The 12370-nt window shown below is 46.9% G+C and overlaps 1 protein-coding gene across 1 annotated transcript in view; it reads left to right on the top strand.

Annotated features, from left to right (window-relative positions):
- Positions 1–4312: 4312 nt before the first annotated feature.
- The window catches only part of LOC131941397 (uncharacterized), a 16997-nt gene continuing 8939 nt past the window's right edge, over positions 4313–12370 (top strand). The window contains exons 1-2 of the mRNA XM_059300644.1: positions 4313–4478; positions 5035–5151. Of these exons, the coding sequence (XP_059156627.1) occupies positions 4354–4478; positions 5035–5151 (242 nt within the window). The 5' untranslated portion in view covers positions 4313–4353. The remainder of the gene's footprint in view (positions 4479–5034; positions 5152–12370) is intronic.

Below are 12370 nucleotides of genomic sequence, written 5' to 3'. Positions count from 1 at the left end.
AAACACACACACGCACACATCTTCCTCAGCACTCCACCTGACCCAGAGACCCCAAACATTTTTATTCTATGATGTCATCCGGGGATTAAAGAAATCGATTTAGATCTTTTTCCTGAACATTATGCTTCTAGTTTTTTTAAATTATTAGGCTGATTTCTTTCTTCTTGACTAACATCCTGATGTATGACATCATTCACGCGAGCATCAATACCGTCACTACACGTGTTTTATGTGTGTCACTGGTGTTCTGATCTACAGGGATGTTGTGAGAGGTGTGTGTGTGTGTTATGAGAGGTGTATGTGTGGGTGTGTGTGTTGTAAAAGAGCATTTCAAATGGCGCACATTAAAAAAAACCACATTCAACATATCCTCACATACACTCATACACACATCAACAAACCCCACACACCAACATATGCACATCTTTAGATGTTGTTGTCGTGTGTGTGTCTGTGTGTATGGATGTGTGCGTATGTATGTTTGTGGGGGGTGAAGGGGGTGTCATCATGAATGTATGTGAAAGTCCGGGGGCGAGTACAGCCCAACTTTCGACTGACGCCAGACGCCATTGATCATGAGATCCCCTGCCCTGCTGTCTGTCACGGCCAATCCTTTAAGTCACGTGGCCAGCCCAGAGCGCGTGCAGGGGCCGGGCTACGTCAGGTGACTGGCAGTCACGTGATCGAGTTCTAGTCAGATGATGGCGAGTTTGGTCCAGTCATGGCGAGTTTGGTCGAGTCATGGCGAGTTTGGTCCAGTCATGGCGAGTTTGGTCCAGTCATGGCGAGTTTGGTCGAGTCATGGCGAGTTTGGTCCAGTCATGGCGAGTTTGGTCCAGTCATGGCGAGTTTGGTCCAGTCATGGCGAGTTTGGTCCAGTCATGGCGAGTTTGGTCCAGTCATGGCGAGTTGGGTCCAGTCATGGCGAGTTTGGTCCAGTCATGGCGAGTTTGGTCCAGTCATGGCGAGTTTGGTCCAGTCATGGCGAGTTTGGTCCAGTCATGGCGAGTTTGGTCCAGTCATGGCGAGTTTGGTCCAGTCATGGCGAGTTTGGTTCAGTCATGGCGAGTTTGGTCCAGTCATGGCGAGTTTGGTCCAGTCATGGCGAGTTGGGTCCAGTCATGGCGAGTTTGGTCCAGTCATGGCGAGTTTGGTCCAGTCATGGCGAGTTTGGTCCAGTCATGGCGAGTTTGGTCCAGTCATGGCGAGTTTGGTCCAGTCATGGCGAGTTTGGTCCAGTCATGGCGAGTTTGGTCCAGTCATGGCGAGTTTGATCCAGTCATGGCGAGTTTGGTCCAGTCATGGCGAGTTTGGTCCAGTCATGGCGAGTTTGGTTCAGTCATGGCGAGTTTGGTCCAGTCATGGCGAGTTTGGTTCAGTCATGGCGAGTTTGGTCCAGTCATGGCGAGTTTGGTCCAGTCATGGCGAGTTGGGTCCAGTCATGGCGAGTTTGGTCCAGTCATGGCGAGTTTGGTCCAGTCATGGCGAGTTTGGTCCAGTCATGGCGAGTTTGGTCCAGTCATGGCGAGTTTGGTCCAGTCATGGCGAGTTTGGTCCAGTCATGGCGAGTTTGATCCAGTCATGGCGAGTTTGGTCCAGTCATGGCGAGTTTGATCCAGTCATGGCGAGTTTGGTCCAGTCATGGCGAGTTTGGTCCAGCCAGATCATCGCCTCCAATAGCTCGGTAGTTTGTGATCATTACTAACATCTCTACCCCCCCCCCCCCACTGTCACACACACAACACGTTTACCCCTACCACAAAACAAGTGTTCTAATTATATTTATTTATTCGAGTGCTTGTGGAGACATCGGATTTTTTTTTCCCATCTGGTACCCGAATAAATCAGAGGTTTTCCAACACACGAGCTGGCCCATTCAGTTACCCAAGTGAGAAGCACACACTCTCCTAATGTAGTCCAACACACCAAACTGACGCATGTATATGACGTGTCCACCAACACAGTACCAACCGTGTAGTTTTAGACCTGTGACCTGTGTTGTTCACATTTAAACATTGCTGCTGATATATATTTCTTGGATCTTTGGGGGCATCCATTTATGACGTCCACACGGGGGGGGGGGGGGGTGGGGGGTCTGAAAAAAAATCGACCTTTGTGGACGCGTGTGGACTGGAGGGTGGGGGGGGGGTAGTTCGGTTCAGTGCGGACGTCCACATGCGGAATTAAACCACAAAATACAATTGATAATTAAAAAATTAATTTAATTTTTAAAAATGCATATAAAATGTTTAGTAATGTAGCTGTTTACCAACCGCCTATAAAAAAAAGCGACTTTTTTTTTACATGCGGGAGGGGATGGGACAGTTGAAAACATGCAGCGTAAAGTTGAGTAAGAGTAATATAATGACATCACAAATAGACAAACGCAAATGACAGTAAAAAGTTCGGTCTACAGCATCGTCAATTTAAAAAAAAAATTATGACTGCCTGCAATCTCTGACTCTTTATAAAAAATAGTGGGTAAAAAAAGCCTTTAAAATCGCTAGGCAGGGTAAACTGCGTTCATGGCTATCACTCTTTCAACAAAGAACAATTTTAGATAGTCTTAGCACATTCACACGGTAAGTTTACATGCCGTAGACTTCGGGACATCTTGGAAAAGTTTGAACTCCCAATTATTATTTAGGCCTAATAATAGATGTTACCTAAAATATCAAATCCCTATATTAAATTATTAGCTAATGTACACATTTCATGTAAATGAATTGGTAATTTTGCAACTTGTGTACTAAATTATTGTGGACGGCCAAATGGGGGGGGGGGGTGTGTGCTCCGGATGACAGTGCCGCCGATAGAATCATGTTGTCACCCTATTCCCCTGGCTTAACAAAAAGCCAGACCCTCACCCCTAAATGACGTCATTTATTTATCGCAATTGACTATAAACATTACTAAATAATGTTCAGTTAATTTATTTACTAATGAGGAATTAGCTATTTTTAATAACATAAAAATGATCTTACCTTCTTTATCTTGTGAATTAGATGCACCAAACACTATGTGGGTTCTCAGATATCTGCTGACTAGTGCTGTCTAGTGTCTGATAAAATGTGCTCAGTCAAGTGGTGATTGTACGGTTAGGAAGATCACAACGATACATTTATCCATTCGATACTTGCGAAGTAGGGGGGGGGGGGGGGCGGGGGCTCAGATCGAAAAGAAGATTGAAAGGGACAACAAAGTGTCGATGTACGTCAGCATCATTTAGATAGTGACACTAAAGTAAACTTTAGTAAAATAACGATCATTGTAACATTGCTGGATGGTTGGTACCGATGCTGAATGGTTGGTAGCAATGTTGGATGGTTGGTAACAGTTTTTGATGGTTCGTGTTATAAACTTGACAGTAACACTTCCTTGTTGCACTTTGTAACTTTATTACAAATATGTACGCCTTGGAGTAGAGACAGTGAATAATATATCCATAGTTGGAATAATACAAGAACAATCCACAAACAAACTGACGTAGTGACGGCTTACGTTCTTCTATACAGACACAGTTATCCACCTTACACCCTCCCCTCCCCCCCCCCCTTTTCTACCACCCATTCTCTCCCCCATCGCCAGTGAGAGATCAACAAAAAGCATTGAAAAACGTGATTAATCGCTCACATTGTCCTTCCCTTGGCCAGATGTAATGTACATTCTGTAATAATAATAGAACCGCAGTTGAAGTCATTTTTTGTTGTTGTGCAAACAAAACTTCGAGGCAGTAATAATAATGGATGAAATTAAGTTTTAAAATTTTTAAAATAGTACTTCTGGTTTGTTGTGTGCCCCATAGATGGTCTGCCCCCCCACCTCCTCCCCACCGTTATGGTAGTTCCGCCCCTGCCCTAACACGATATTTTTTTTTTACAGAACTCGATTCGACAGACACAGGATTACACGGCTAAATTCTACTGATGTAATTGTAAGCTGAAAACGAGGATCTTTGGATTACTTTAGCAGTTGTGTTTTTGGCTATTTCAAACTGGTGAAGACAGCGTGACAACCCCCCCCCCCCCCCCCTAGCCACGTGATCACCAGAGCGTGACCCTCTAGCCACGTGATCACCAGAGCGTGACCCCCCCCCCCCGCCACGTGATCAACAGAGCGTGACAACCCCCCAGCCACGTGATCACCAGAGCGTGACCCCCCAGCCACGTGATCACCAGAGCGTGACAACCCCCCAGCCACGTGATCACCAGAGCGTGACCCCCCCCCCCCGCCACGTGATCACCAGAGCGTGACAACCCCCCAGATACGTGATCACCAGAGCGTGACCCCCCCCCCCCAGCCACGTGATCACCAGAGCGTGACCCCATGCCCCCCTGTGAGTGCTGAGGTCGTATGGCGAGACGGCTGCATCACCTGGTCTTGTTGTACTCACCCCTAGTGACCGTCATGCACACCGGACTCCTCCAGCTCATCCTGGTGGTCACAGCACTGGCAGAGAGATGTACACGTGCCGTGCCGTGAGTACTCACACTAGCACATACATACAGCACACTCTAGCACATACATATAGCACACTCTAGCACATACATACAGCACACTCTAGCACACACACACACTCTAGCACACACACACACACTTTAGCAAATACATATAGAAAACACACACACTCCAGCACACACACACTCTAGCACACAGCGACACACACACTATCACACACACACACTCTAGCACACACACAGACACACTAGCACATACACACACTAGCACACACACTCCAGCACACACACACACTAGCACACACACACACTAGCACACATCGACACACGCACTCACAGACATACATACATTGGTCACACACACACATGCACAGACACAAACAGACGCCAGAAGAAACATACTCAACTACAAACATGCACATTAAGACACACACACACACATACAGGCAACACAGTTCTCTTCACATTTTATCCACTATCTCGCCACATTTCTATTCAAATTTTAACTTATTTCCAAATCACATTCCAATTGAGATTCCCATTCCCTTTCCTATTGTCGTCTGCCTGTCGTCTGCAGGGTACAGAGTGTTCCCGCCAAAAAGATGCACGTGTTACGGCGAGTTCCCGCCTCCTGCTCCAACTGGGACAAAGCGTGGGCGTGGCTGACCAAGGTGGACTGTGGCACCAAGTACAGGTAGGGTCAAGTGATGTCAGGTGCCGTGTCACGTGAGTCACGTGGATGTCACGTGGATGTCACGTGGGTGTCACGTGGGTGTCACGTGGGTGTCACGTATCACGCGACATTTCTCATGTGATGTCATGTACTCACATACGTCTCCTGATATATCATACTTATCCCAGGATAATATCATACTTATCCCAGGATAATATCATACTTATCCCAGGCTAGTATCATACTTATCCCAGGCTAGTATCATACTAATCCCAGGCTAGTATCATACGTATACCAGGCTAGTATCATACTTATCCCAGGCTAGTATCATACTTATCCCAGGCTAGTATCATACATCCCAGGCTAGTATCATACATCCCAGGCTTGTATCATACTTATCCCAGGCTAGTGTCATACTTATCCCAGGCTAGTATCATACATCGCGCAGGCTAGTATCATACTTATCCCAGGCTAGTATCATACATCCCAGGCTAGTATCATACATCCCAGGCTTGTATCATACTTATCCCAGGCTAGTGTCATACTTATCCCAGACTAGTATCATACATCGCAGGCTAGTATCATACTTATCCCAGGCTAGTATCATAATTATCCCACAAAGTGTGTTTGTGTCGTTGTGTGCGTGGTTGCAGAGCTTTTATGTGTGTAGTTGTATGGCTTGTGTTTGTGTTTATATGCATGTGTATGTGTGTGTGTGCATGTGTGTGTGTGTGTGCCTGCTTGAAAGAGAGAAATGGGTGACATTTAAATCGATTCCTTAAGAAGGGGGATAACTCGAATTAGGAAGGTAAAACAAGATCGATGGATGGATTGATGGTGGGGTTGATGGTGGGAAGGATGGTGGGATGGATGGTGGGATGGATGGTGGGATGGATGGTGGGGTGGATGGTGGGATGGATGGTGGGGTGGATGGTAAGGTGGATGGTAAGGTGGATGGTGGGGTGGATGGTGGGGTTGATGGTGGTTTGGATGGTGGGATGGATGGTGGGGTGGATGGTGGGATGGATGGTGGGGTGGATGGTGGGGTGGATGGTGGGGTGGATGGTAAGGTGGATGGAAAGGTGGATGGTGGGGTGGATGGTGGGGTGGATGGTGGGGTGGATGGTGGAATTGATGGTGGGGTGGATGGTCGGTTGGATGGTGGGGTGGATGGTCGGTTGGATGGTGGGGTTGATGGTGGGATGGATGGTGGGATGGATGGTCGGTTGGATGGTGGGGTGGATGGTGGGATGGATGGTGGGGTGGATGGTGGGGTGGATGGTGGGGTGGATGGTCGGTTGGATGGTGGGGTGGATGGTCGGTTGGATGGCGGGGTGGATGGTGGGGTGGATTCAAACGTGAATTGTAAGAGCATGCAATGTGAGGTCACGTGTTAGCCCATAAGCTCGTGTTGCTCTGATATGTTATGGTCTGACGTCGTTGATTGGCTGGTTCATTCCTACGTCACACACACGGTCTAACAAAGCGCTCTGCCGTATGGTCTAACAAAGCGCTCTGCCGTACGTCTAACAAAGCACTCTGCCGTATGGTCTAACAAAGCGCTCTGCCGTATGGTCTAATATAGCGTTCTGCCGTACGTCTAACAAAGCGCTCTGCCGTAGGTCTAACAAAGCGTTCTGCCGTACGTCTAACAAAGCGCTCTGCCGTATGGTCTAACAAAGCGCTCTGCCGTATGGTCTAATATAGCGGTCACCCAACGAAATAAAACGAAAAAATCAACTCGGAGTTAAATTGACCGAAGGAAAAAAAAATCTAATTAGTGTTTATTTTGGTCCCAGTCGCTTTTGGAAGCTGGTATTTCAGCCGGCAGTTTAGCCGGTAGTTTAGCCGGTAGTTTAGCCGGTAGTTTAGCCGGAAGTTGAACGTATCGTTTGTCCAGCAGAGTCTACAAACGGCACGCGGCGAGTGATGTAATTAGCCAATCAAATCAGTGAATACAGGACCAAGTCGCATTGATTGGTGGAGACAGATGGTCCGTCTCTCGGTCACGTGATCATTCTTGAACTGTGTCCTGTCAAGTCTTCGATCTGTGCATGGTGCTAGGTGTCATATGTCATAATCTCATGTCATGTGTGATATATTGTGATGACATAAGTGACAGACAGGTGTCATATGCCATAGGTATGACAGGTGGAATAAGTAAATAGATGACAGATGTCATGTCCCCGGTGACAGCTAGCTAATTAGTGACAGTTCTAGCTATTTAGTGGTGACAGTCTTAAGACAGACTAAATACAGACATACAGACAGACCTACAAGTCAACGACGTGAGGTCAATATATGTGTATGCTGTAATTAACATGTGTGTATTGATTTTGGTTCGACCCAATTATTGTATTACACACCCCAGCCTGAGAATTATAGAGTTGTGATCTACACGATCATACACAAAACTATATCGTGGGGTTGAGGGGATACATGGGCAGGTGGGGGGGGGGGGGGGTAGATCATGTGTTATGATCGTGGGGTGGGGGCGCCTACAAATGCTGAAGTAATAAACAGAACGGCGCCTCACTGGCAGCAAGTCGGCAGGTACCCTCAGGGGGAATAACCCAGTCATAAGAGGGGGAGATAAAGGGAAAGAACTTCGGGAAGACAAAGGCTATATAAACAAGCCGGCTTCCACTGGGAGCCGGATCAATAGCCGGCTAAACCGGTCAGATTCCTTATGATAAGAAGATGCCGTGCAAACCAATTCGGATTTCTTGCTTGTCTTTCTTGACTAGACCACGGGTCAGTTTGTGACTCGCGTCAGGTTAGTGTGTGACTCGGCGTCAGGCTAGTGTGTGACTCGGCGTCAGGTTAGTGTGTGACTCGGCATTAGGTTAGTGTGTGACTCGGCGTCAGGTTAGTGTGAGCCCAGTAGCCCCAACACCACTTCCCTCATGTCTGAATGCTTGGCTCAGTTCTACCTCAACTGACACACCCTCCCTCCCTTCCATCCTCCCATCCTCCCTCCCTCCCTGGTGCCCCCTCTTGACCCTAACGAATCCATATCGCAGGCCGGCGGGGGAGCGAGGGTGAAATGCAATCCCTCCAAGTCACAGCTTGTTACTGCCCCTGTCCACCTTTACGGCCCTCAGAGGGCGCCACAACAGATTAGAAACGAGATCTCGCGAGGGGGATAATCCCTGGAGACAAAAGATGGCGGGAATTGCTTGCGGGCGGCCATAATTGTTTTCGTCGCCCTAACTGCCCTCGCCCCCCCCCCCCCCCGCCCTAGTGAGACATCCATCGATTCTCTGGGACGGGACGACAGCAGCCTGCACGAGCTCCATCCTAATTCTCTAACGACCCCCCCCCCCGAGCAAACGGTCCATGTGTGACGGAGGGGGGGGGGGTGTCCCCAGCAGCACGAGCGAGCTTTACGTCACGTGAGCCATGCACGAGCGGCTGATCCCCACTAAGACACGCCCTTCAGCTTGTTCACACACGGATTTAAACCTAATCCTAATCTTCCACAAAACTCGATTCCAATCTTCTCTCGATACCCGCTGGAACTCGATACCAGTCTTCCATTTGCCCAACCAAGTCGCCCCCTCTGTTCCCAACCAAGTCGCCCCCTCTGTTCGAAACCAAGTCGCCCCCTCTGTTCCCAACCAAGTCGCCCCCTCTGTTCCCAACCAAGTCGCCCCCTCTGTTCCCAACCAAGTCGCCCCCTCTGTTCCCAACCAAGTCGCCCCCTCTGTTCCCAACTGGAGACGTTCTCACAATATTACTAACTATACTACTAACCCTGATCCTAACCTCAACTCTAACCCCAACCTTATTTCTAAACCATTATCTAAATCTAAACATAATGTCTATAAACAAAATAAATGTGGAATTTAATTAAGCTAAGGTCATTGACCGTTGGAGTCGGGGCGGCTGGTGGTGCTATTGGAGGTTCTAGAGTTTACACGTGTGTACCTTTGCGTGTGTTTGTTTGTTTTTGTGATTGTGCGTGTTTGTTTTTGTGATTGTGCGTGTATTTGTTTTTGTGATTGTGCGTGTGTTTGTTTGTTTTTGTGATTGTGCGTGTTTGTTTTTGTGATTGTGCGTGTATTTGTTCTTGTGATTGTGCGTGTTTTTGTTTTTGTGATTGTGCGTGTGTTTGTGATTGTGATTGTGCGTGTTTGTGTACGTGTGGCTGTAAGGATTGACTTTTAGCTTCCGTATTTTTTAAAGTGGAATGTTCTAGAGATGGCTGCTCCATTTGGATTCATTAAAACCTAATGAGATTACAACTTTGTTTTGTTATCCTCTAAATTTAGCAAGCCTGTGAAATCTGCTCACCTTAACTACCAAACCAGCCCCCACCCCATCTTCCCCCCCCCCCCCCCCCCCATCTCCCCACCCCTCTCTGTTTACTTTAGCCAGGCCCCACGTTTTGCTAGAGCTATTTATAGCCGATGTGAGGGAGGACGAAGTTTAATGGATGCTTTTATTGCCATAGATTCTCCGCCATATTTAATGGATGGGGGGGGGGGGGGGGAGGGGGAAGGTTTCAATGGGGCATTTGTGACCTGCTCTATATTTAGTATCTCTAGGGGAAGTGACGTAGTTACAAAAAACTGCAGTGCGACTTTGGTCAAGTGCCGCTTCCAGTTGTAAAAAAAAATATGATTGGTTCTTTCAAGGAGACGTTTGGGTCATTAATTATTCAATGAGTTTTTAAATTCCGTTTTAAAATATTTTTTTTAATTATCCTCGACATTATTAAGTAGGTCAGTGTGAGGATTGTGTCTAAAACAGTTTGACGACAAGTATGACGTCAGGACGAGAAATGTTGACGTCAGAACAACACTTTGCTGACATCAGCAAAAAATAGATTTTTATCAAAATATCAGAAAAACGACAAATCTAATCTACACACTTAGGCATAACTTAAAGGCTTACATTTCACTGATTTCTTCTCCAAAGTTGATGTCGTCGTATACGTCGATCTTGTTGGACATCTTAGCGCTGATGTCAGTTGAATCTTTGTGTTGGTCAGGGTATGACAACATACGCCTGTCAGTCATGACCCAATTGATACATCCACAAATGGACATCAAAGAGTTGACGAGAATCATTCAATCATTATTTTGACATGGATACTAATCGTGTTTTTGCCTTCATCATCATCCTCCTCACATTTTTTTCAACAAGACACATGTCGCCGCCACAGAAAGCTCCCTCAACTTTTGTCTGGCTCCTGCAATTTACCCATCAGTCCCCCATGACAGTCCTGCCTCTGCTTCCTGGCAGTCCCCCATGACAGTCCTGTCTCTGCTTCCTGGCAGTCCCCCATGACAGTCCTGCCTCTGCTTCCTGGCAGTCCCCCATGACAGTCCTGTCTCTGTCAGCTGCTTCCTGGCAGTCCCCCATGACAGTCCTGCCTCTGCTTCCTGGCAGTCCCCCATGACAGTCCTGCCTCTGCCAGCTGCTTCCTGGCAGTCCCCCATGACAGTCCTGCCTCTGCCAGCTGCTTCCTGGCAGTCCCCCATGACAGTCCTGCCTCTGCCAGCTGCTTCCTGGCAGTCCCCCATGACAGTCCTGCCTCTGCTTCCTGGCAGTCCCCCATGACAGTCCTGCCTCTGCCAGCTGCTTCCTGGCCGTCCCCCATGACAGTCCTGCCTCTGCCAGCTGCTTCCCCTCCGTGCGCCTCCACGTCTCCCTTGGCCCTCCCTGTTTTCTTTCTCCTTGAGGCGTCCAGTGTAGCGCCACTCCTGCAATGTCATTTGGATTCTTTCTTAGGACGTGCCCCATTCATCGCCATCTTACTTTTTCAATTATTTCGGAAACTGCTTCCCATTTCCCCGTCTCCATACAATATATCGTTGTAGTTGGTGTAGTTGTAGTTGGTGTAGTTGTAGTTGGTGTGGTTGTAGTTGGTGTAGTTGTAGTTGGCGTAGTTGTAGTTGGTGTAGTTGTAGTTGGTGTAGTTGTAGTTGGTGTAGTTGTAGTTGGTGTAGTTGTAGTTGGTGTAGTTGTAGTTGGTGTGGTTGTAGTTGGTGTGGTTGTAGTTGGTGTAGTTGTAGTTGGTGTAGTTGTAGTTGGTGTAGTTGTAGTTGGTGCTGGGCCAGTTGATGCCTTGTTGATAATTTTTTAAGCGTAAAAAATGTGTAGTGTTTACTGTTTAAATACTGTACTTAAAAACTTCAAAGATATTCGGATTTAGTGCAACAATCTGCCTTCTAGCTTACTGGAAGTACCACGCGGTAATTTACACAGTAACCTAGGATTTGTTTAATATACATTTGAATACACGGTACAAAATTACTTTATAAATTATGTCCAAGAAATAATTAAACATACAAATCAGTAAATTACTTTTCTATAATTGCATTTAGCCGTAGGCCTTTCATCGTCCACATTGTGTATCGTTGATGTGTTGACGTTTTGCGTTAATGTCGGCTTTTGTACCGCGTCGGCTTTTTGTCTTGATCATGTGCTTTATGGTGTGACGAGGGAGGAATATGTGGGCAGTAGATGTGGGCAGTAAATGTGGGCAGTAGATGTGGGCAGTAGATGTGGGGAGTAAATGTTGGCCATAAATGTGGGCAGTAAATGTGGGGAGTAAATGTGGGCAGTAATTGTGGGCAGTAAATGTGGGCAGTAAATGTGGACAGTAAATGTGGGCAGTAAATGTGGGCAGTAAATGTGGACAGTAAATGTGGGCAGTAAATGTGGGCAGTAAATGTGGGCAGTAGATGTGGGCAGTAAATGTGGACAGTAAATGTGGGCAGTAAATGTGGGCAGTAATTGTGGGCAGTATTTGGGGGCAGTAAATGTGGGCAGTAAATATGGTTGGAATATTGTTCTTTCCATTTGAGATAATTTAAAACTATTATTTTAAAAATTAATAGCTGAGTCGGCTGGAACATTTCCTCATAACATTTTCTATGGGTATGTATGTGGTTGGGGGGGGGGGGGGGGGGGTATAAACTTTTCTAAAATTTACAACAATAGGTTATGTTAGACAAAATAGAACCTCTATTTTATTAGAGTTTTCTATAAATAGATGGCTTGCCCCATTTACCCAGGTATTTCGAGTGAGAAATAAAAGCTGTAGGAAATGAAACTCATGTTGAGATGAGCAAACAGCATGATATTGTGTTCTGGAATTAAGGCCAGTACTTTATAGACCCGACGTCTGCTGAGAAACTCGGGGACAATCGCGCTCTTTTGTCTATTTATAGACCTGCTAGTTGCAAACTTGGAAACAAAAAACACTGTCTGTCTGTCTGTCTGTCTG

Source organism: Physella acuta, unplaced genomic scaffold (assembly GCF_028476545.2).
Source record: "Physella acuta isolate Inbredline_101_S28 unplaced genomic scaffold, ASM2847654v3 ptg000360l, whole genome shotgun sequence".
NCBI classification, from domain to species: Eukaryota; Metazoa; Mollusca; class Gastropoda; family Physidae; genus Physella; species Physella acuta.
This window is presented reverse-complemented; position numbering and strand designations above follow the sequence as displayed.